General features: G+C 38.6%; 1 protein-coding gene across 6 annotated transcripts in view; it reads left to right on the top strand.

Annotated features, from left to right (window-relative positions):
• col11a1a (collagen, type XI, alpha 1a) overlaps window positions 1–24,914 on the top strand; it is a 64,272-nt gene that overhangs the window by 30,797 nt on the left and 8,561 nt on the right. For all 6 annotated transcript variants that reach the window (XM_061758251.1, XM_061758254.1, XM_061758253.1 and 3 more), the window contains 36 exons: window positions 506–559; window positions 952–996; window positions 1,220–1,273; window positions 1,376–1,420; window positions 2,113–2,166; window positions 2,532–2,576; window positions 2,719–2,772; window positions 3,517–3,561; window positions 4,493–4,546; window positions 4,656–4,700; window positions 6,156–6,209; window positions 6,290–6,397; window positions 6,487–6,540; window positions 8,216–8,269; window positions 8,431–8,475; window positions 8,581–8,634; window positions 8,800–8,844; window positions 9,697–9,750; window positions 10,185–10,238; window positions 13,058–13,111; window positions 13,231–13,338; window positions 15,279–15,368; window positions 15,872–15,925; window positions 18,325–18,432; window positions 18,547–18,654; window positions 18,811–18,864; window positions 18,957–19,010; window positions 19,349–19,456; window positions 21,117–21,170; window positions 21,277–21,330; window positions 21,464–21,517; window positions 21,595–21,648; window positions 21,869–21,976; window positions 22,232–22,285; window positions 22,456–22,509; window positions 23,312–23,365. In XM_061758251.1, the coding sequence (XP_061614235.1) occupies window positions 506–559; window positions 952–996; window positions 1,220–1,273; window positions 1,376–1,420; window positions 2,113–2,166; window positions 2,532–2,576; window positions 2,719–2,772; window positions 3,517–3,561; window positions 4,493–4,546; window positions 4,656–4,700; window positions 6,156–6,209; window positions 6,290–6,397; window positions 6,487–6,540; window positions 8,216–8,269; window positions 8,431–8,475; window positions 8,581–8,634; window positions 8,800–8,844; window positions 9,697–9,750; window positions 10,185–10,238; window positions 13,058–13,111; window positions 13,231–13,338; window positions 15,279–15,368; window positions 15,872–15,925; window positions 18,325–18,432; window positions 18,547–18,654; window positions 18,811–18,864; window positions 18,957–19,010; window positions 19,349–19,456; window positions 21,117–21,170; window positions 21,277–21,330; window positions 21,464–21,517; window positions 21,595–21,648; window positions 21,869–21,976; window positions 22,232–22,285; window positions 22,456–22,509; window positions 23,312–23,365 (2,241 nt within the window). The remainder of the gene's footprint in view (window positions 1–505; window positions 560–951; window positions 997–1,219; window positions 1,274–1,375; window positions 1,421–2,112; window positions 2,167–2,531; window positions 2,577–2,718; window positions 2,773–3,516; window positions 3,562–4,492; window positions 4,547–4,655; window positions 4,701–6,155; window positions 6,210–6,289; window positions 6,398–6,486; window positions 6,541–8,215; window positions 8,270–8,430; window positions 8,476–8,580; window positions 8,635–8,799; window positions 8,845–9,696; window positions 9,751–10,184; window positions 10,239–13,057; window positions 13,112–13,230; window positions 13,339–15,278; window positions 15,369–15,871; window positions 15,926–18,324; window positions 18,433–18,546; window positions 18,655–18,810; window positions 18,865–18,956; window positions 19,011–19,348; window positions 19,457–21,116; window positions 21,171–21,276; window positions 21,331–21,463; window positions 21,518–21,594; window positions 21,649–21,868; window positions 21,977–22,231; window positions 22,286–22,455; window positions 22,510–23,311; window positions 23,366–24,914) is intronic.

Genomic DNA, 24,914 nt, shown 5'->3' with positions numbered 1-24,914 from the left:
AATACAATATGTTCATCTATTACTTTTAAAGATTATTGGCCATCGCCGATGTTGCTCTATGAGATAATTTTCAAAAATTTAATTGAGACAACGTGTTCTAGTGACTGCTGGTAGATCCTCATCGTGTTACAATATATTTGTTAATCATAATCTGTGTATTATTTCAATTAGTAGTAAAATTCTGAAATTACAGAGTGATGGGTGAGAACCTGTAATGTCATGAAAAGCAAAAGTCTTCACATATGCCCGTGCATGAAGTTATGTTGAAATATTTTTTATTTTATTTTTTTTCATATCTTAATTGCCATTTGTAAACTGTTGAATACTTGCAAAACGTTTGCTCAACCAGTCATCCGTAATCGAATTTTAGATTCTGGATGACTTGTTAAAATTCTTATACCGTATTTCTACAGTTATGCAATGCAAATTAAATAGTAAAAATGATTAGAGGACACATATCAATTAAGGAAAAGATTTTGATTCTTAATCTCCCTCTATTTGTCAGGGTGAGCCAGGACCAATGGGACCCCCAGGTTCTTCCGGAGAGGATGGACAGAGAGTAAGTCCTTTCAATTTGTAATACACATTCTTAACAACTTGCTGGAAAGAAAGACAAAATAACACGCAAAACTGATATAAGTCATGCACTGATATTTTGAGTCACCAAACTGTGGCGTAGCGCAGGTCCGCCTTCAGGTTGCGTGAGGAGGCGGAGAAAATATGAAGGTGGGAGGCAGGCGGTCATGTTTAACCTTTCCTCCTTATGAAACTCACTACTCCGCCACTAAATACCTGTGGCTGTAAATATAGTCAACCATGCTTGGTTAACCAACATTTTGTTCTATTAATGCAGAAATGTATTTTGAACTGCTTATATCACCAATCATGAGCTAGCAAGGATGCTTTTTTTTCAGTTCAAGAAATAACTAAGGACTCTGTTTCTCCCCACAGGGCGAGGATGGAGAGATCGGGCCTAGAGGGTTGGCTGGCGAGAGTGTAAGCTTTTTTTAATATTTTTTTTTACAAGACCTAATAATCCGATATTCTGACTATTCCAAATGTCGTTGCACTTAATTCAAATGAATATGATCATGCTTTACCAAAGGTATCCACCAGGGTCACATGCTTTTCTTATCGAGTAGAAGCCATCGGTATTTTTTATTTTTGTATTTATTTTTTCAGCATCGATAACATGTGAGTTCTTCTCATTTTCTTGTAGGGCCCAAGAGGTCTACTGGGACCCCGTGGTTCTCCAGGACCCCCTGGCTCACCTGTATGTACCATCAGCTCCCCTACTATACATCATTATATCACTTCATGATATTGGTAAATGGTCTGTATTTTCCCTCATTTCTTTCTTATGTATCCCTCACAGGGTTTTGCTGGAGTTGATGGGCCTCCAGGTCCAAAAGGAAACATGGTAAGAACATAACTTTGTCTCTTTGTAACTTTGAAATGTTTCCTCTGAGTTCTTAAGGCCACATCATTTGTGACGGGAGTTGTCTTTAACTGTTTCTGTAACTCTGCGCTGTCTACGTTGGGCTGTTAACATTCCTTTGGGATTCACAGCTGTGAGGTCAGAGGTCATCCCTATGCCGCAAAAGACCTACAGAGGAGAACCGTCATTTGTTTAAGTTCTACCATGTGAGCAAGATGGTATACCATATTTTTTTTATGGCATTTGCCGTAAATAAAGATCTTAAGGATGATCTACAGGAAGAAAAGTTCACTTTAAAGCCATTAAATATATTTAAGAGCCACTTTTCCTGTGCACTTGGTGCAGTTTGTCATGATATTGAGACATTTCCACGGCAGATAAGTGCAGTCATTATTAAAATGTACTTTATTGTGGGATTCCTGAGAAGGGCAGGTTCGGTTCCATGTAAAAGAGACAAGTTTGGACTACTGTATAGAGTTGAGTGACTTTTCTAGTTATTTTCATATTTACATTCTATGCTGCACTGTTGTCAACTTTATCTTGGTGCTAGGTAAAGGTTTGGATGACACTTCCTTGCTTGATGATATTAACGTGAACAATCCAAGTGGCACTTTTTAATTTAATGCAGGCGTTGTGTTGTGTTTGCTTTGACCTCTATTCTTCATTTTGTTTAGGGACCACAAGGAGAGCCGGGACCACCGGGCCAACAGGGGATATCAGGGACTCAGGTAAACTCATTAATCACACCCTGTCTTGCAAATTTACATCAAAACAAAGCGGGTGTGTGTGTAAAAGCGTCCATAAAAGTTTTGAACCCTCGCATTTGAAGTAAAAGTAAAAGTAAAAGACATTGCCAAGCCATCCCCCTTTTCTCCCTCATTTTTGGGTTATTTTGGGGAAATGTTTTGGTGTTGATTCATTTAATAGCATCCTATTCGTGTTAGTGGAATTCCTTCAAGGGTGCCACACCCTTCTTAATCTTAACATTCTTTCACCAGCTCAACTCTTCACAGTCCCGACATCCTCCACATTGATTTTATGTGTGTTGTCATAGAAACCAAGGCTCATTTCTATGTATGTATTCACTTCATAGGGCCTTCCCGGTCCCCAAGGCCCTATTGGACCACCTGGTGAAAAAGTATGACTAATTATTTTTTTATTGTTTTTATTCAAGTATATGTGCATAATTTAACAGGGAAAATATATTTTTTAACCAATCTGGTACTAATTTTACTGTCATCCAAAATCCTCATTGTTGTGTTTTTTTTTCTCATCTGCAGGGACCCCATGGGAGGTCAGGGTTGCCTGGACTTCCGGGTGCCGACGGACCCCCTGTACGTGCTCTGGTTACCTGTATACTGTACATGCATCCAGAATACTGATATTCATGCACATACTCTGCAGCCTCCAAAATCCTGGCAATGAAAATATTGCAATTCTATTGTGATTATTTTGGACAATATAAAATTGAAAACAAGTGTAGACATCTGTTTGTTTGTCGTATGTTTGATGGCGTGCACTGTATAGGACATCTTCCCTTCACAGTTGATGGATGGTATCTCTGATTTCAATATCATCAACCGGATTGTTACAAATCTGTATGTGGATGTATGTTATTTCATTAGGGCTGTCTATCTTCTTCAAATTATCAAAAAAAGAAAAAAAAACTGAACTTGTATTGGTGTTACTTGGGCTGCACATCCATATCACTTATATTGTCCTGTGTTTTTCTCAATTCCATTGTCAGCTCTTTGTGTGGAGCTGCATGAAATTGATGAAGAACTAAATGTCACACATGTTCACATGTCTGCTGCACAATCAAATTAGACAGAAACAGAGCTGTCATGCTGTAATTTTGCCATTTTCAGATCGATCCATTTGTTCTCATTGTATGTAGAAGTCACAGAGTGGCACATCATAAAAGGTCGAACAGAAATGTGCTACCCATCTTTTTTTTTTTTTTTTTTCTTCAAAGCTGTATTATAAACCTCCATTATACCTACCGCGAGTAGGTACCAGAGTCATATGATTATTTAAACTTTTATAATGAACCGTTGTATCTGATTATGTTTTTACAGGGTCATCCTGGCAAGGAGGGTCCAGCCGGAGAGAAAGGAGCTCAAGTAGGTGCCTTTAGGAAAGCGGTGTATATACTTTTACATAGATACAATAAATACAAATATATGTCTAAAAAAAGCCATGCGGTTACGATGCAATAAAACATTTTAGGTGGATTGTATTTGAGGTGTAAATTTGCAGAGAGGCTCATTGCCTTTCTTTGTTTTTGGCCCTGACTAATGATTTTGTATTGTATTAGTAGTACTGAAGATAGTCAACCATCTGAATGAAGTTACATTTGTAGAAAAAAAAATTGCTTTAAGTCAGCCAGTTGTAATTTGAAGAAACATTCACAGTATTTGTAAACATAATGCCAGGTAGTATGATTCTATTTCTCTACCTCTGGATCAGTACATAGACTCTATCCCAAATATTTCTTTAGGATGTTTTAACAATTATCAATATTATGGTTATCTTCTTGGTTGGATAGAATATTATCCTTTGCCAAGAAAAGAAAGGATGTAAACGTGAGCCTTGTCACATTTGTAAAATAATAAGTTTTCCCAACATTTATTGAGTCAAAGCATCCATTTTACATTAGAACTCTCCTGACAAACCACTAAACAAAAAGTCACAAAGAGTATACATACTGAAATAATGATGATCTCATCTCAATTTACTCACAATTTGACTTAGTGTAAAATTTGGGCCTCTTTATTTGAACACAAAGCTATTTTTCTGTGGTATGAATGGCAACAGGTGGCTACACAGGTTTATTGTCCCTTAATTAATAAATAATAACATTTCAGAAAAATTATGTGGAATTGGATCATTTGCCGCGGCACCTTTGATGATCTCTCACTACACACTAGTTTGCAATGGCACCATGGTTGGGAACCATTGATCAAAAGTAACTTTACCAAATAACCTAATATGACAAGCCATTTTCGTATACTTATATGCAAAGCTTTGATGGACTATTATTATTCTTTCCAGGGTCCAGTGGGTTCTCAAGGTCCCATCGGCTATCCTGGGCCTCGTGGTGTCAAGGTAAGCTCCTTCAGGAATATAATAGACCAGCAATAATAGTATAATGTTCAAATAATATGAGTCAAACAAAGTCTGCATAGCTTCAGTGAATGTATTTCCTGTGCAACAGGGTGCTGATGGTGTGAGAGGGTTGAAAGGTTCAAAGGGAGAAAAGGTAAGAACGAGATACAAAATAGTTTTAATAACATGTAACTAAAGTGAGGTGAGTGAATTCTGTATTTTGGAGTTAAATACTGTGGTAGCTTTGCATTGGTGAGACAATTTTGTTAACATTTTATTATGCATCCTTAGTTTTAAAAAAGCAATGCAAAAGGATGCATGTCACAAACAAATACAACAACAGTGCTTTTGGAAGATTGTTGGAAGATGTTGAGTTTAATAACACTTTCCTGGGACTATTCATTTACACCACGAAAGTAAGCAGAGGAGACACTTCATTTACAATATATACATCAAATGTTAGCGCCGAATATACACTAATGTAGTATTTTGAAAAAAGGTTTTCAAAAGACAAGTGAGACCAAGCAGTGGGTGTATAATAGTGTAGCATTTATTTGGAAATTGAAATTGCCAACTACTGGCCTGACATGGGCATGATAGCATTTTGACAGAAAACATGTTTCGTCTTTAGCTGACTCTTTTCAAGAAATGCCCCAAAAAAAAGGTTTCTGAGGGGGATTAGACCATTGAAACAAAGTTTTAGGAGCCACCTGGTAACATATTCAGGCCACCGCTTCTGTAACTTGGACCTGTCTTTGCCCTCCTCACGTCCGCTTGAATCCTTTGAGCTATTGCCTAGTTGAGGTCAGACGATGGCCTCCTTCGGCGGAGACAAAGACTGTGTGAATGTGAAGCTGTCGTGCTCAAGGCGTCTCACTTTCACAGAGCAATTCACGTCAGCTCCAGCTGTTTGAAGTGTTTTTCATGCGTGTCGCCACGCAGAATTTAAACGAACCCATCTTTGAAGAGATGGTCACTTGAGATTGAGACTAGATTTTATTGTATAAAATACACCATCTGCCTGCGTGATTGTGTTGTTTCCATAGTGGCAGCAATGCATTTCTTCCTGAATTATTAAAGCATGCGATCCAAACCCTGAGTCTTGGGGATAAAGGTTTTGTCATGAATAAGGGATGGGCTTAACCTCATGTGTGTGTATGAGCGTATGAGGGTGTGATGGAAGAAGGCAGTTCTAAATTATCTAGCAAATAATGAATGATAATGGATAGGTGACACAAAAAATTTGTGCCAAAGAGACAGGGACTGAGTCGTGGATATACATAGAATTCGTGTGTTATTATTAATGCAAAACTTGAAGTGCAATACATTGTGTAGAATACAGAATCCATAGCATCAGTATGTCCTAAATCAATTGCTGCAGGGGAGTCAACTCAAAACCTTTGCACAGGATCACGTGATTCTGTTTTACAATATGACCTGCAGGTGGAAGCATGAATTATTCAATTGATAGAGCAAGTATCATTGGAACAGTGACTGGATATGATCACTGATATGAAATTATTTTGTGTTACGTGACGTGTTACGTGCTAGCAAAGAAGCAATGAGCAATTCTAGAAACATGCTGTAGGTTGTTTTTGTTTTGTTTTAGGGTGAAGATGGTTTCCCAGGTTTCAAAGGTGATATGGGAATCAAAGGAGACCGGGTGAGGAAAAGTTCTTCCATCTCCGAAAATGAGTCATATTAGGTGAGCATCTTGATTACTGTATTTAAATTGTATTCAAGGGTGAGGTTGGCATGTTGGGTCACCGTGGAGAGGATGGTCCTGAGGGTCCAAAGGGACGAGCTGGCCCCAACGGAGAGTCCGGTCCCATAGGTCCTGCTGGAGAAAAGGTAATATGACAGGTGTTTGTCTACATCTTTCTGAAAATTGTTTTGAGTTATTGTGCTGCTCGATATAATGATGATTTAATATTAATCAGGGTAAACTGGGAGTACCAGGATTGCCAGGATATCCAGGAAGACAAGGACCTAAGGTAAGTTAGTGTTGAAATAAATCACTCATTTTAGCATACAAGGCTAAAATCTTTACTATCAACCCCAAGCTATGTTTTTTTTTTTTTTATAATTGAGAGTCAATGCTTTTAATTTTTAAATAGAATAAAACAGAATACCTTTGTTATTATTGCAATACAACTGTACTGTGTAACAAAATGAGGGTATAAGCACCAATACAGGTAAGATAGGGGGAAAAATGAAAATGAACAATTTAACAAATATGTACAAGAGTAAGCAAATGCTGTATATTCTAAAGAGTATGTGTAGGTATAGCTTTTGTATTTCCAGGAAACGACGTGAAATGATCAAAGATTGTGTGACTCATTTGCACTTAATGTTTCCAATGTAACTTGATGTGGGCGTCATGTTATGGTAAGATGGTTTTTAATCGCCTGATCATGAAATGTGGTGTAACATACAATTATGTTCATTTGTCTTTTGTTTTACACATACACTCTGTATATTTGTGGATGTATTTCTTATATGTTCATTTAAGATGTTCTCCTCATTTCGTTAGCCTTACAGCATAATTGCCCAAATCATTTTTAACATTTTCAAATAACAAGAAAGAAAAAACAACAACTAATTCAACAAACAAGAAGAGTACACTTTTTTTTTGTTATTATTATTATTATTATTGCGATTGTGACGGTAAATTAAAAAGACTTAGGGAATTATGCTGTCAGGCTAACTATACAGTATGTTCAATTTAGTGCTGCCATGTTGACCAACTTTACTCGGATTCAGAATTTAAAGTGGCACGAAAAAGGGCCAAAAAATATCATGTAAATGCAACACACCACAGAGAATAGTAATGTTAACAAGCCTGCCAAATGTTGATGTTCAGCTCGCATCTGCGTGTGTCTTCAAAAAGTCAATACATCACTTTTTTATTTCCTCATTTTTTTTGGAAGCTTAAATCATTCACCGAACTGTTTTGTAAATTGAGGCATCCAGCGAAGACGCACTTTCGAGGTGTAGCCATCGTTAGCCTGCTAACTGCACGCTATAGTGGTAAATGGGCCTTGTTCTGGAAGCTTAGCACTGCTAACTCACAACTGAGCAGCGTCGCCAAACGAAACGAAACGACATCACTTTGTCCTTATATAGTGGGCAAGGGAACTCGAGCTAGAAAGTATACGCCCCAGCCCAGTGACATCACTCGGCTGTGTTTGAGCCCCACCCACAAAATCAGGAAAATTCTAACAGTGAAAAAGATGCTTAAGCTATATCTCAACAATTCAACACTGTATTGTTATAAGTCTTTGCATACGTTTTCAGCACTTCAAACATATTTAATGCATTTTGAAACAAAACATGGATATCTGCTTAGTGCCACTTTAACTTTAGGGGCATGGTTTTAACAGGTACCATCTAGGTAAATTCTGGGTGAAACTTTACAATAATGGATATTATTTATATTTTACATGATTCCAATTCCCAATACAGGATATAATAAAATATATCAAATAGAATAAACCCAACAAAAATCAAGATTCACATTTTGAAATTAAATCACTACAGATATGCAAGGAGTAAAGCTCATTGGTACTGATTGCCATGCTAAATTCATGTAATTGATCATGAAACATTTTAGCTGTGTGATTAATACATAATGAGTTCTCTGGTGTCCTTCTCCTGCTATTTTGACAGGGCTCCAGTGGTTTCCCTGGATTCCCAGGAGCCAATGGAGAGAAAGGTGCCAGGGTAAGAAATGCACTGTGCCCCAATGTGTCATTACAGCATCATATCTAACACAAAATAACATTCATCTTCATTCTCTTAGTGGTATTATAAGCTGAACAATGCTGGCTAGTGACAGATGAGCATTGTATCTCATCTTGTTTCATTGATGGTTTTTTTAATAGGGTGTTGCAGGCAAAGCTGGTCCAAGAGGACAGCGAGGTCCAACGGTACGTAACAATCACCCCAGGTTACCTTAATTCTCTTTATACTTGAAATATAGTACTTTTTTGTGTTTACGTTGGTTTTTCTCATGATTATTTGTTTCTTTTCAGGGTCCTCGTGGGGCTCGAGGAGCCAGAGGCCCAACAGGAAAGCCGGGCCCCAAGGTATAAGATTCAGTATTGGTCATAACATACAAGAAACTCTTCAAGGATTGTAGTAAACGGGCTACATTTTATCAACCACAGAAATGGCAACTTCAAATAATATCTGTGCAATGGAAATATTTTGGGATAAGAACATGAACACTTTTTTGGTGTTGCGTGTTGCAGGGCACATCAGGCAACGACGGTCCTCCAGGCCCGCCTGGTGAGAGAGTAAGTCCACGGTGCATGAGTCTGATCAAACACAGGGTCAAGAAAGGTGCAATTATGGCAGTAGTCTTCTATAATTGCCATTTGTTCATGATTCCTAAACTACTCCTCATTGAAAACCATTTTTGGGCAGGAATGAAAAAATATTAACATACTTTACCAACAGAATGCTGCTGCTAGTTGAATGTACTGTTACATTTAACACACATTACCTTTTACTTTTTTACCCCTTTGTTTGCTGTCGACAGAGATAGCCATAGTGCTTGGTCAATAACTTTTAGGTGGGTAATTTTGCTGTCTAAAAAAATACAGAATCAAAAAAAAGTTAATTAATCCTGCAAGCCTTGATACACATACACTTTATGTGTCGATAAAATGAAGTCTCATGAAATGTGTTGGCCAGGCAAACACACATCCAGTATCTTGCTTGGAATGAACCAATTGATTTCAAAAGTACTTTTAACTGAAGGTTATTAATATTAAAGTGAATACATTTAAAGACTTTAACTAAGTTCATGTTTGACCTCTAATTCCTCTCTCCAGTTACCTTATTTCATTTCTTTAAATAGCTCTGTATAATTCCAACCTCTTATTAAATATAGTAGTGACATATTGTAATGACACGATTAAAACTAAATGGTCTGAACTGTCTAATCCTCAATGGTCATGTTTAGGATTATTAGGAACCAAAGAATACAAATTTATTAATTTGTTTAAACAGCACATTTTGTTGCATCTTAATCTATGGATAGTTTTGTTTAAATGAAATTGTTTTATTATCTTTGTTTTGCATGAAGGAGACACATAATTTCTACATCTCTGTCATTGGTCTGACTGTTTCTATATTTACTACAGGGACCTCAAGGACCTCAGGGTCCTGTCGGCTTTCCTGGACCAAAGGGTCCACCTGTAAGTATTTTATATATACTTCACCACTGAATGTAAAACAATGTACTTGTAGGCAAATATGAATCATTTCATCACTATATTGTTTATTAGAGCACTAACCCAGCAAGATGATTTGAGAATTCCATTCACTACAGTGGTACCTAGAGCTATGTATAATTCTGTAAAAGGAACATTTGTCTAATTTAAGAAAAATGATGATTAGGAGGCAAGACCATTCCCATTAATTCTTTCAACCCTATTATAGTCACGTGGATCATTAGTTGCAATGTTCTTGTCAAGACAGATATTTCTTCTTTTGTGTGCACCATATGGTGTGCTTATAAAGCATTTATAAAATGCTGCAGTTAAACTAAAATGAATAATTTGGTGTTATTTCTTACTGATGATGATCAGTGTCTACGTCATGAATAAGAGTGTTAATTTCCTCCAAATAGGGACCACCTGGAAAGGATGGACTGCCTGGACATCCAGGCCAGCGTGGCGAGACAGTGAGTACTTCCATAATATATATTTCCATATTGCTTTCTGTATGTTATTAGACACACAGTATGGAGCAGTCATTTGTGATATATTTCCAAAATTAAGTTCTTGGTATGACAAGAGATAGTAACAATTCATATTTACACAAGAGGCTATATTTCTACCGACACGAGATTAATCCAACAATAAAAAAGCTAAGTTGGACCCTGTTGCATTTATTTGCAATGGCCCGCTCGCAGCTTTTATTCCATACTTGAAATGCATCACCAGTTGCACAAGGCTCAGAGGGCTATAAGTTTTTCTAAAAGCTTGCACATTATCTCCTCCATATGATACCTTAGGTTTCTGCTATCTGAACAACGGTATACTCTTGATTAGGATTTTTAAGGTCCTATATTTATAGTTGAAGAGCGCGCTCTGCAGGCATCCAATATGTGGATTGATTACAGCAATAAACATGCTGATGGGCGCCTAGGTGCATCAGCACAAGTTGCATTGCAGGAAGTGCATATAAAGATTTGAGTCAAGCCAAATCTCTGTTTCCACTACATGATAGTAATAAACCGGCAGCAGTAGATCATCTGTAAGGACTTGGACTTTGGAGCCGGTGCAACTGCTTTGAGTCCTGTTGCATACAACAATGTAAAAATGCAACCCTAGCTCAAGTGATGCAATATCTTTCTCTGAGGGCGCTATTTTCGTAGACAGCGCATCTGCGACGGGGCGCAAATGCTGGAGGGTCCTAATTTTCATGCAAGCGCAAGCCTCGTGTTTGCCAATTCAGCAGACCGGTTTGCGCCAAGCTGGGCGTTCAAGCGCGGCGAGGGAGTGTCCTTGGAGATCCGCCTGACGGAGTGACAATTTGGTGGCAGAAAGTCAGTCTAAAGTTGTACCTGCTCAGACCCACGTCTAACTGCCAGCACAGGCTGGACCACTGGTCTAACACAATTTTGGTGCATTTGATCGGTGTACAGGCACAGACATTGAGAGCCGCAGGCGTATTTAAGTCGCCAGCAGTTATCACCAGCTCATTCTTAAAAACCCGCGAACAATGTGTGTTGCCACACTATAGCCAATGCTCCACCCACACACAGATCGCTGCAATTATGCATTGTTCTCTTTATAAGCCTGGTTATGTACTGTTGACTTACGAGACACAATATTAGGCACACTTGCACAATCTAATGATCTGCGTCCAAAACTCTGCCTATACAAATATATGACAAGGATTAAGTTAGGATAATAGAAAGGAACAAGCTGATGCATAAAAAAAGAATAAATAAATGTGCTCGCCATTGATTTTCCCATTCATTTGTGTATGTGCTGAGGGGGCGGGACCACGGTATGTCGAGAATAATTTTCTATTCAAGAGCAGTATCGCGGTGACGTTAGAAAGCGCCTCCTATAGGAGAGGGGCTGGCGGAGTGATTCCTGAGTGCTATTCTGGCAGACTTGTATTGTAAACAGCGAGGGGAAAATGGAGGAAGTCATAATGAATGTGCTATTCCACTATCCCGAGCTTTGGGACAATAGACAAATGATATTCCGAGACTTATAGGCTTTCAAACTGCTGCCTGAAATACACTTCAAAGTACTCTTTGTGGAACTGTTGATCACGATCGAGCTTAAACTCTCCGAGATCCTGCCATGAAGTTAGCGTGGGATGCACCGTTACAATTTCTTTTTTTTTTTTTTTTTGCTGCTGCTCATCTCCTCTTCCTCTTTAAAATAAGCAAAGCCAGGCCTTTCTTTTGCAACAATGACAAATACATAATTGCCAAGGTGCTGTCTTCATCTACCAGCAGGGAAAATCCTCGTTACTTCCTTGTATGCTGTTACATCAGCACTTGCAAATATGGGCATGGTTGCACCAGGGTGCCATCATCTTTGTGTGCTACCACGGACCTTTTACCCTGTGCCTTTTACATTTGACTGTAAAAGGTTTAAATGTATATATGTGCCCTGCCATTGACTGCTGACCACTCCAGGGTGTACACAGCTACTTGCTCAAAGTCAGCTTGGATAGGCTCCACCGTACTCAAATTAAGGACAAGTGCTGCAGAAATGGATTTTGCAACCACAATCATTTTTATTTAAAAATGGGGGAAATCACAAAAGTTAGTTTGCCCTATGAAGGTGTAAAGAATGTTTAAGCATAGCCGAAGGGAATACTGCTGCATAAACCAATCAAGCATGACTGTGAACTTATTCAGCAACTTTTTTCACAACTAATTGTTCAGTACCGCCACTCCCAAGAGAACTCCTGTGTGTGTGTGTGTGTGTGTGTGTGTGTGCGTGTGTGTGTGTGTGTGTGTACACGTGTGTGAGTGTACTCCTTTATGATGACATTCAAACTGTTCTTGACAAGAATCAAACATCCTCCTGAGATTATGCAAAGTTAAAAAGGTATTTTAAAAGAGTGTGATGCTCTATCTAGGCATTGTATTGATGCTTTTAAAGAAATACATCAGAAGCACACCAGTATCAGTATGCAGCAGTATGGTGGGCTAGTGGTTATGAAGACTGAATTATCCATTGGTTTGAACGTGAGTGTGAATGTTTGTTTATGCCTTGCAATTGACTTTGTACACCCCATCCTGCCCAAAGTTAGCTGGGCTAGGCCCCAGCTCACCTGTGAACAAAATTAGGACAGATGCGATAGAAAATGGATTTACAGAGAACAGAGGATTTATGTTTTGAATTAACTATGATAAACTATTTAAGTATAGTTTGAATACCCATTGTTTATTCAGTACATTCATCCTTTTAGTCCATATGTTTATTTTTTTGTTTTTTTCTTAATTAAAATCTCTTTATTTTCTTTCAGGGTTTCCAAGGAAAAACAGGTCCACCAGGCCCAGGAGGGGTTGTCGGACCTCAGGTAAAAAAAAAGAAAAAAGTATATTAATGGATTTATATAAGATTCTCTGTAAAGTCACCTCTACTTCTTGGTCTTATGTTACAATAAATATCCTATTCAACTTTGTGATGACATTTTAGGGACCCACTGGAGAGACCGGTCCTGTTGGTGAGAGAGGGCACCCCGGACCTCCTGGTCCACCCGGAGAACAGGGTCTCCCTGGAGCTGCTGGCAAAGAGGGAGCAAAGGTAAGTCAAGACACCATACGTATATATTGGTAATCCAGTAAATTACTTTTAGACAATAGTCTGTTCCACTACTCCTAAAATTTCAGTAAAAACTTTCACATTTCTATATTAGTTAAGAATGTTAAAATATTACTTACAATTCCTGTGCATTTAATTAAGGGGTTACAGTTTGAGATTGGAACAAATTGTCCTTCCTTAGAAACCTTCTTAGGAAATAATGGAAGTATTAGAAGATTTTTCCAAATCTCAACAATTTGAAGGTTTACAGTGTCCACTGTACATCTTTGGTAACACATTGCGTATGACATGGCCAAATAGCCTGGAGAACTGTCTTATGTTCCTGGCAAAGCAATGGAATCGCAAACATCAAAAGACATCTTCGTGATTTATCTGCTGTTGCTGCTTGTATTTTCGGATGAGGTTGCTGTGTTTAAAATTTAATTATTGCATGAATATCTGAAAAGTTCCATGGGTTCCTCGGTTTCCAGGGTTCCCAACATGGGACATTCGGAGGTTACGTCGCATGGCACAAGAATGCATGCTAAGTGTGCACCGTACTTAGCGTTTTTCATTTGATCGTTTTATATTTACGGCCTGTCAGACAAATATTTACTGTAATTATGACTTAGCAATTGCATTAGAGAAGGACTATGGCGCCTTCTGACTTACATAATATTTTGGGGTTACCTCACTGTCGTAGTACTTCAATTCCGTCGTACAACAATGACCCCCAAGTACAGGGCACTGTACTAACAAAAGAGGCTGTGGCTATTGAACATTCAATACATATACAATATGTATCATTTGAAACATTCTGTTTAAAGTCTCCCCTCGGCCAACATTTGCGAGCCCATTAGAGAGAGTCAGAAGACATTTCGTAGAAACAACTGCCTTGACTTTCTGTAACACATACACTCCCTTGTGTCCCTCCTCTTTCCAGTCTTGTGCTTTCATGTTCACTCCCATCTTTCCTAAAACAGACAATCTAATCAAGTCTGTCAGCTAACTCTAAACACTTTACTACTCTCAGACCCATTTCTCTCCCTCGTTTTCATTCGGGCCTCTGGTTTAGTATGCCAGAGACACGTTGTTGAGGGCCAAGCAGCAGAGTCTAAATCCTTTTATAAGCCCCACAGGCTCTCCTGCGGCTCTGCCTCCCTGTTTGCAGCCTGTTCAATGAGAAGAACAAAGATGGAAGAAAAAAAAATCCGATTTTATGTCATTGATGAGTATGCTTCAGTGTGGCTGCAATAGTCCTGCAAAACGTCCTGTATTGTGTGTATGGGACTTTGGGATGCACAGAATTGGGTTGAAATTCAACAAATTGTTTGAAAATCAACATTATGCTGCATGTTCTTCTCCAATTCCCTGTTATAGACAGGAAACCTGGTGAGCTAGTGGTTAGCACATCTGCCTCACAGTTCTGAGGTTCAGGGTTCACATTTTGGCTCTAGGCCTGCTGTGTGGAGTTTTTTAAAATCCCAATTCATTTGATGGTTTCAAACTTTGAAAATGTATGCCAGCAATGTTATTAAAAACTCATATACAATACACAATAAGATCAGGTTAGGTGTCGCACTGTTATCCATCACTCCATATTACCAGATTCCATGTATCTTAATGATGTTCTAAAATAGATGATTGACAGCTTTCTTTGTCACGTGCATCAACTAAAGCATTACTTGCTGGGTAATACAATAACCAGAATGACCATGAAATGACATCAAAGTCCCATAAAAATATAAGCCATTACGCTACCTACAGTTAACAACATGGCATTCTCAATGAAGTCAAGATAATAATAAACTGAATTAATGGATCTTTGTCTATGTCTTGATTTGTATGTCAACTGTTTTCTAACACATAACAATGTCGTAATGAAGTATTCTTTGCAGAAAAATGTGTCAGACTTACCCCAGGATTTTTAATTGTGTGTTCAGGGAGACCCCGGACCCCAGGGTTCATCTGGTAAGGATGGTCCCCCTGGCCTCAGAGGTTTTCCAGGAGAGAGAGGTCTACCTGGTGCCACGGTAAGACTGTCACTCCACACGGACATATTCATCACTGCTTCCCTCTACCCATGTTTGCTAAGAGCAGGTGACAGAACTTTCCTTTGTAACAAATGAACCAGCACCCATCTCCAGCTATTCACTTATTTAGAGACAGGAGTTCTCACATTTAATTTTGTGTAGAGGAAATGCAAGGTGACATGTAACAAATGAAGACTTCTGCTGCTTCTGAGCTGAAAGAAGCATACAATTGATGGTGCAGTGTTTCAATAGTGTTTAATTGTTCTCTTGAAAATGTAAATGTAAAATACAGAATGCAAGTCTTCCTACAGGATTTGATATGAAATGTTGTAGTCTAGCCGGCATGGTGCATGACTGGTTAGCACATCTGCATCTCCGGGCACTCCAGTTTCCTCCCACATCCCAAAAACATACGTGGTAGTTTGATTGAAAACAAAAAATTTGTACTACTACTACTGTACTGCTGAAGGGAATAATCTACTTCCTTTTTTTTTTATCCTCAGGGTCCAGCAGGTCTGAAGGGAGGAGAGGGGCCCCAAGGGCCAACTGGTCCTGTTGTAAGTACTTTGATATCAGCGAATGCATCAACATATTTTTCACCAGGATAAGATTAATGAATAGAATAATGTGTATAGTGGGGAATATAATAACCATGGCAAAGTTTTAACAGATTTTCATCCTTTGATTGAGTTGAATTTATACTTACCATACGCCAATCTAATCTAATATTGAAGGCAACAAAGTTACACACATTTTTAGGAAACCTTGCCTGAGAAGCCTGTCTGACTACCGTCACACCAATACCATTTAATGAATGCTAGGTTTATATGGTCTCATTGCAATGAACAGAGCAGTTTTTCATGATCACATATGGTTAAATATGGCGTCTTCTGGCACACAGATGTAAAACAATCAAGTAAACACGCAACATAGACAATAGAACATCTCTAGGTAATTAAATATGTCTCAATATTGCTTTTTGCTTTTCAGTTGATGCAATATGTTCAGGTTATACTTGGTGGACTGACTGTGAATGTGACTATAATCATTGAGAATGATGGAGAACCAGTATAGTAACAAAGTATCTAACTGAATTAAAAAATATAAATAAATAACATACCATACTTACCATACTGCCATTAGCGTTTTGAAAGTTACTGTTACTTCATTTCGAACCCATGAGTAATGTACAGCTCGTATATTAATGCTAAATTGTTCAACTAAAATAATTTGATAAATCCAATTTAATGAAGACGATGAGTTCTTTCGCTGTTCAACAGTTGGCCCACCTTGCTTGTTAAACACACAGGAGAACCTGTCTTGAATTTTATTTACTCTCACATTCAATGCATTCAGTTGGACATTACATCACCATGCTTCGAAATAGTGTTGCTTTGGTGAAGCTTAAAACCGTTTTATGTGTAACATGTTTTGCTCTTGTGGAGGTTTATGTATTGAATAATTGGAAGTACTTTTAATAAGGACTTCTCCAAAGACTTAACTTCACCATTATCATCTTTTATTAATGAAAATCCAACAAACAAGACATTTAGTTTAATGCCACCACTCCTGTGCAGATCACATCAGCTTACATGATATTTTGTATGGAAAATATAAATGCTATTTGTATTCCAAATATGTGTATTGGGTATAAAAGGAGCAACCCCGAATGGCTCAGCTGTTCATAAGCAAGGATGGGGCGAGGTATGCGTGAGCAATTAGTCCAACAGTTTTAAAACAAAGTTTCTCAACGTACAATTGCAAGGAATTTATGGATGTCATCATCTACGGTCCATAGTATTATCAAAAGATTCATAGAAACTGGAGAAATCTCTGCATTTAAGCGGGCCGAAAACCAACATTGAATCCCCGTGACCTTCGATCCCTCAGGCGGCGCTGCTTTAAAAACCTGCATCATCCTGTAAAAGTATTGTCATGTGGGCTTACAAACACTTTAGAAAACCATTGCCAGTTGACATAGTTTGTCGCTACATCTACAAAACTCTACCATGCAAAGCGAAAACCATATATCAACAACACCCAGAAATGTTTCTGGGTTTCTCTGGGCCCGAGCTCACTGATATTAACTGAAGCAAAGTCGAAAAGTGTCCTGTGGTCTGACAAGTCCACATTTCAAATATTTTTGGGAAATCATGGACGTCGTTTCCTCCGGGCCAAAGAGGAAAAGGACCATCCGGCTTGCTATCAGCGGAAAATTCAAAAGCCAGCATCTATGGCGTGGTATGGGGGTGTGTTAGTGCCTATGGCATGGGTGACTGTGAAGGCACCATTAATGCTGAAAGGTATGTGCAGGCTTTTGCGGAACATACCTCTATGCTGCCATCCAAGCAATGTCTTTTACAAGCACGTCCCTGCTTAATTCAGCAAGACAATGCCAAACCACATTCTACATGTGTTACAATAGCATGGCTTAATAGTAAATGAGTGCAAGTACTAGATTGGCTAGCCAGGAGTCCAGAGCTGTCTCCCATTGAAAATGTGTGACGTATTATGACGTGCAAAATACGACAACGAAGACCCTGGACTGTTGAGCAACTGAAGTTGTACATTCAGCAAGAATGGGAAATAATTCAACCTACAAAGCTTCAGCAATTAGTGTCCTCAGTTCCAAAACACTTGTTAAGAGTTGTTAAAAGGAAAGGTCATGTAACACAGTGGTATACATGTCCCTGTTCCAGCTTTTTTGGAAAATGAGTGAATATTTGCAAAACAATTTTTTTATCAGTTTGAACATTATATACCTTGTCTTTGAAGTTTATTCAATTTAATAAAGTTTGAAAAGGATTTTCAAATCAATGTATTTTGTTTTTGTTTACGTTTTACACAATGTACCAACTACATTACAATCAGGGTTTGTATAATTGTTGATACATATGTACATATGTATTTTACCTTATTATTTTTTTACTTAGAATGTCTTCCACTCTTCGTGCAGGGTTCTCCTGGTGAAAGAGGTCCTGCTGGTTCAGCTGGTCCAATCGGCCTGTCTGGTAGACCTGGCCCTCAAGGTCCCCCAGGTCCCGCTGGAGAGAAAGGTGCACCTGTAAGTATTGTTGAACAATTATTGATACTATTGTTGAACAATTATTGACACGATTACATTCTTCCATTCTCTTTGTTCATTCGAAAATGATGCAAACTAATGTCTTGGTTTCAGGGTGAGAAAGGTCCTCAAGGCCCAGCTGGTCGTGATGGCGTCCAGGGTCCTGTGGGTCTGCCCGGACCTGCCGGACCCCAGGGTCCGCCTGGAGAGGATGGTGATAAGGTTAGTAAGCCACATCCCAGTAGTTAACACAGTTTGACTCCTTTGTTTGCCTCATAACATAGCTTAGCTCTAAACATAGTAGACAGTTCAATAACTGTCACTGGTGAAGATATTTATTTGAGACAGTTGACTGATCTTTATGTGGTAATATCCTAGGGAGAGGTTGGAGAACCGGGCCAGAAAGGAAGCAAAGCTGATAAGGGAGAACAGGTGGGTTCTGCAGGAATTATATTCACATTTACATAATCCATTGCTCATTTTTAGGTATAACTATTCATGTGTTTTTGGTTTATGTTTATTAGGGTCCTCCTGGACCTGCAGGTCTTCAAGGTCCCATCGGTGCTCCAGGTCCTGCTGTAAGTATAACTGCTTTGTCATGAATGAAACTGTCATTCTTATATATAGATCATGTTGAATCAATGTGTATTTACTATTAAATTAATGCATCTCTGACAGTGAGTAAAAACTGAGCTTTTTGATGTACTGTAATTGTAAGATGATCAATGGAAACTGTTGCTAATATTTAGGAAATCAGACACGGTGCCATAAACAAGTGATGTAAAGTGGGATACATTGTGGTCATTTAAATGTTCTTCATGTTAGTTGCCTTATATTTGTAATACATCTATATTACTGTAACGTATTATTGTACTTGTATTGTTTTGTTGTCATATTTTAAACTGTTGGTTCTCAGGGAGGTGATGGAGAGCCTGGGCCCAGGGGTCAGCAGGGCATGTTTGGACAGAAGGGTGATGAAGGAGCCAGAGGTTTCCCTGGACCACCTGGTCCCATCGGCCTGCAGGTTAGAGCCATTTATTCATATCCCTGAGTCATTGTTAGGGCAAATTCAATGTCTATAGAGTATATAATAAGGTGGTGGTAGGTTTTGGACATTGTTTAATATATCTGGAGCAAAGCATTATATATGCTTTACATAAATAATATATGGACTGAGCGGAAACACATTTTTATCCCTACATAAAATGTGCAGTGGTCTAACAAGTCTTATTTGAGACCTCATTAAATTGTTGTCATGAAATTATTGATTTAGCAAACATTGGTAAACTGTATTATACTCTGCAATGGGTTGCATTTAATTGACTTTTAATTAGGATTCATTCACTTCTTTACTGCCTTTGCATTAATTGCAGCAACTAACCTTCTCCACTCGTCTCTGTTTATCACATTAAGCATTCTGCATAATTAGACCGCTAACGATTTAATCTCAGAGGACAATTTGACACCGATGAGATGAGATCTCAGCATCGGAAGAATCTGCATGGATTACACAGAGGTTTTGTCACCCGATGAATTGACTTACATAGTTTTAGGGCACTGCACACCTCTGCAATACATGTTTTCTCAATATGTTGCTGCAAGCTATTACTCTCAAAATACTGGCATTTCCCCACTGTTGCCACAAAGGTCCGGAGGATCATATAGTGTCTATATATTGTTGTATATATTAAAGTAACCTAGTCATAATATCTACTGTACATCTGCCTATAATCAATACCTCAGTCAAATCGATTCAATTCAATGAAGTTCAAAAACCTTTTTGCATTAACATAACATTTACAGACCCTAGCAGAATTTGTGAAATATTGGAATTAAAAAAATATATATGACTGATGACCAAACAAGGACCACTCTTTATTGTAATGCTTTTTGTAATGATTTTACTTTTCTAAAATGCCTTATAGTTTAATTTGATTAATTTATTTAATTTTTATTCATAAATACAATTCAACGTGTTTCGCGTGATCCTACGTTTTTGTTTTAAGAATGGTACACATCTTAGAAATTCTGCCAGGGTATATTTTATCGATAGGGGTATAAAAATCGATCATTTTCTGAACTTTCTCCCTTTCTTCGTCTTTACTCTGCTGGTAATCAGTGACATACCGCCTTCAACGCAGACTCAATAGGCAGAGTAAGGTCACGTGGGGTGGCTTAACTTGCATGTAATTGGTCTGTACGTTTCGTCACTTCCGTAAAGCCTGTCATGCTGCGCCACTGAACCCAGCACTTTATGGAACAAAAATGAACTGTAATTCAACGCCAGAATGAGCGTGTTCTCAAAAACGTTCATCAGGCAGAAATACACATCATTCAATTCATGTTCTCCCAAAATGAGAACGAGATCATGAACTTTTCGTTCATTAAACTCGTTCAGGTACAACACTGATGATGATGAAATCAAATAAAATAAAAAAAACTTGATTAAAGAGCTATTCACAAATCAATGTAAAAAATAAAATCCCTTTTAACTAATTTCATGAAAAAGGTCCAACTTGGACTATTTGAGAAATTGCTCCGCTAAACCGTCCCTTGAAGTTACTTGAACTTTTCTGTCCCTTTTCTATCAATTAGTTATTAGGAATTAATAAATTTATTAAATGGGATTTTCTATTTATATGTGATATGACATTGTAAGATACATATTTATTTTACATCCTCAGGGGCTTCCAGGACCTCCTGGTGAGAAGGGCGAGAACGGAGATGTTGGCCCCATGGTAAAAAAAAATAAAAATAAAAAATGCGACTGCTACCTTTTATATAGTTAAATAATAATATATCTATATATTGTATATGCACAACCGTGTTCTTTTCTGTCTGTAGGGTCCTCCTGGTCCCCCTGGTCCTCGAGGTCCTCAGGGTCCAAGTGGAGCTGATGTACGTATGATTAAATTAGAACAATTCAGACCGACTAGTGGCCATGTTTGACAATTATGATATCTATACAGCTATAGCTATACAGTTATCAACAGGTGTTCTCCAAGGTAGAACTCATTTCTCTGTATTACAGGGATCCCAAGGTCCTCCAGGCGGTGTGGGTCCCGTGGGTTTAGTGGGAGAGAAGGTATGAGTCAAAACAGGATGCGGTACCCTCATTGGCACAACAAGCGTTTTAGTTCGCTGAGTCTTGTCTTTTTCCAGGGTGAACAAGGTGAGGCTGGGAACCCTGGACCACCTGGAGAGTCTGGCACTGGGGTAAGCTTTATTTTGTACACAGCAAAATGTCATGAAAAAATTGTATCGCAATACCTATATTACTAGCTCAACATAAAAGTGAATGTTTATGTGGCCGCAATTAATCAATCAATAATATTGTGGTATTTTAGTCTTATGAGTATTTTAACCCCGTCCTGTTCCAAACATACCACCAAACAAAATATTGACATTATACCCTGTGTCGCCCTAACTGCCACAGGGACCCAAAGGCGAGAGAGGAGAGAAGGGTGAGGCAGGACCTCCTGGTGCTGCCGGACCTGCTGGCGCCAAAGGACCCCCAGGAGATGATGGTCCAAAGGGTAACCCTGTAAGTATTGTCAAATGGGCTAATTGACTTATGACCTCATACATTAGACCTAAAAGACGTTTTTGATCATAATTTATGATTGCATGCTGATGCAATTGCAGTAACAGTATTGGTGACATTTTCTTTAAGACCATCATTCCCATTTTTCTTATTTGGTGGTAGCAAGGCACAATAGATGTCGAGCATGTTGCTTCAGCATCATTATATCTGATCTCTTTTCCTTCAATGACACAACTTGTTTGTCTCTCCCAAAAGGGTCCCGTTGGATTCCCAGGAGACACTGGTCCTCCCGGAGAGCCAGGTGTTGCTGTGAGTATTGAAATCCTCAGGCAAAATTCACATATTTAAAACCGATTTTGAATTATGCTTGGGGAAAAAAAATATTGATCAGGCTGTAAAACGTATTAAGTGGGGCTGATCATTTAAATTAGACAAAGTATTTGCATTTTTAAAATATCTAACGTATTTATACTCTTTAGGGCACAGACGGAGAACCAGGAGAGAAGGGAGAAGATGGTGAAACTGGTCAGGCAGTAAGTTGTTAAAACCTATAATGCAGGGTTCCTATCTCAGCTCAGGACCTCCTGTGTGGAGTTTGCCTGTTGTCACCGTGCATGTGTGGGTTTTTTTTTTTCAGGGTACTCTGACTTCCTCCCACTTTTCAAGAACACCGTTCATGTTAGGTTAATCGAAGACTCTAAATTGTCCATAGGTATGAATATGAGTGTGAATCGTTTGTCTCTAAGTGCCCTGTGACTGTCACCCAAAAATAATTGGGATCCTGCTCACCTGCTACCATAAGAGTGAAAAGCGCTTTCAAAAATGGATGGATGAAGGATGGATGAATAACAATAGTAATAATAGTACAAGTATTTAATTTGGAATATCCCATTTTAATGTGGTTGTTATAATTTTAATATAGTCCACCACAGGTTTAGCCACCGTTAGTGTTATGCTTCCTGATACTTTTAAAGCCATGGCATTAGCAGCATACACTTGGCTATTGCAGCAAATATACATCCACTTTAATGATAACAACGCCTTATTTCTCATCACAAACACTTTTTTCACATTTAACGCTCAATGTTTTAAGTCTTCTGGACTTACCGTTTTGAATGTGCTCTTAGTATTACTTTCATTCTGCTGAGATGAATAGAAATGTAATTTAAATTCATCAGTCTTTTGTTATATACCGTATGCATACTGTATTCTCCCGCTATATCGCGGTTCATCCTCTACCCCTAGCAGATTTGTAGCGCAGATTTCATGATGAATGGGGGGTTTACTGTACATTAATAACATAACATAACATTGTGTTTCTTTGCTTATCTCAAGGGACCCCCAGGTCCATCAGGGGAAGCTGGCCCACCTGGACCTCCTGGCAAAAGAGTAAGTTAATGGCTATCATGGTGATTGGTAATACGTTTTCCTAGTGATGTTACGAGATTGTGCCGAGTCTTCGAGGCGTGTGTCGAGTAATGGCGGGGGCGTTTCCGCAAAGCGCGTATCGAGGCTTGCTTCATTTAGGTGTGGGCCCGGAAGTGATGTCGTCCGAAGTCTCGCTACCCGGCTGTACCACGTGACCGATTGGGGAAGCGCTTCAGGGTTTGCCGTGAGGTTTGACAGCAATCTCCGCCCTTCATGCAGGCTCCATGCAAAATGTGTGTGTGTTTTATATATAGAGTTGCAGTCAGCTCAGTTTGGATAAATAGTTTGGAGTGTTATTTTATTCATGGGGGAAAGTATTTGTTGTGTTCACAGAAAGCAATGTAAAATAAAACCTCACTAGGAGAGGAGAAATTACTGTACCCAAATTTTAAAATCTTGCTCTTTCATGAATCACTTAACAAAAATGATGATAAACTGTTATTTCTAAATAAGCACTTTGAAAATCCTCTACCCTCTTAAACCCATGCAATTTTTCCAAAGTTACAGAAAAACATTATACAACCTGCCATACCAGTGATGATGAACATTTTAAGCACACAGAATACATTCAAAAATAAAATATTTTACACTTTATGTTGGGAAATTACTTGGTCAAACATTGTTTTGTAATACATAGTCATTCACGAGAGCCAAAAAGATGCAAAAATGCAACGCAGCACATACTGTATGTGGTAAAGATACAGTTGCCTGTGATTATGCACATTTGCCAGCAGGTGGTTTCGTGTCCAATGAAGCATCAAGAAATGAACCATTACTCCAACCAATGGCTGAAGTGTTACAATGCTTCATGAAGCTTCAGCTCGCCATCACTACCTTTTCCGTATGTCCCTGGTAGTAATCCAAGTTTGGAAATTAAAATGTATAGCTCTGGAGTGACTTCTTATGAATGCTCTCCAATACATGTCGTTCCCAAGCGAATGCGAGCGCCATGTGTTGTTTTGAAATAAATGAGCCAGCGGCTGTCGTCCTCAACAGCTCGGTCATGTCACGCTTGCACTTAAGCACGGGTGATTCATTTTCATTAAAAATTTAAGTGGGGATAACAAAGGTGGAGATTTAAGGAGAAAATGCTGCTGTGAACTAAAGATGCTCCGAAGCCTAATGGGAAATGAGCATTGAGATTTCAACATCAGGAATCCTTTTTTTTTCCAGACGCAGAAGAAATGGAAAAAGGCTTATCAAGAAATTGAACCTTGATTCCTTTAAATCCTCGTCAAAATGAGAGCCATTGCAAATGTGACACATTATTGATTCCATACTGCCGTCTGAAAGCTGGGGCAAAGCGGAGTTATAACATGGATGTGGAACCATTTCCAACAGGATACATTATATGAGTTGCCTTACGGAGAGTGAAACAGAATATGAGTAGGTAATCATTTTTGGTGGTTATGCTTTTTGGATTGTTAATAGCAGTCTTTTAGCAATCCTTGTCAAATTAAGCCATTCAGCTGTATTAAAAGTTAATGCTATGATTAGAGGTGCAACGATG

This window comes from Phyllopteryx taeniolatus, chromosome 20 (assembly GCF_024500385.1).
Source record: "Phyllopteryx taeniolatus isolate TA_2022b chromosome 20, UOR_Ptae_1.2, whole genome shotgun sequence".
NCBI lineage: Eukaryota > Metazoa > Chordata > Actinopteri > Syngnathiformes > Syngnathidae > Phyllopteryx > Phyllopteryx taeniolatus.
Note: the sequence above shows the minus strand (reverse complement) of the source record. Positions and strands in the feature narration are given on the sequence as shown.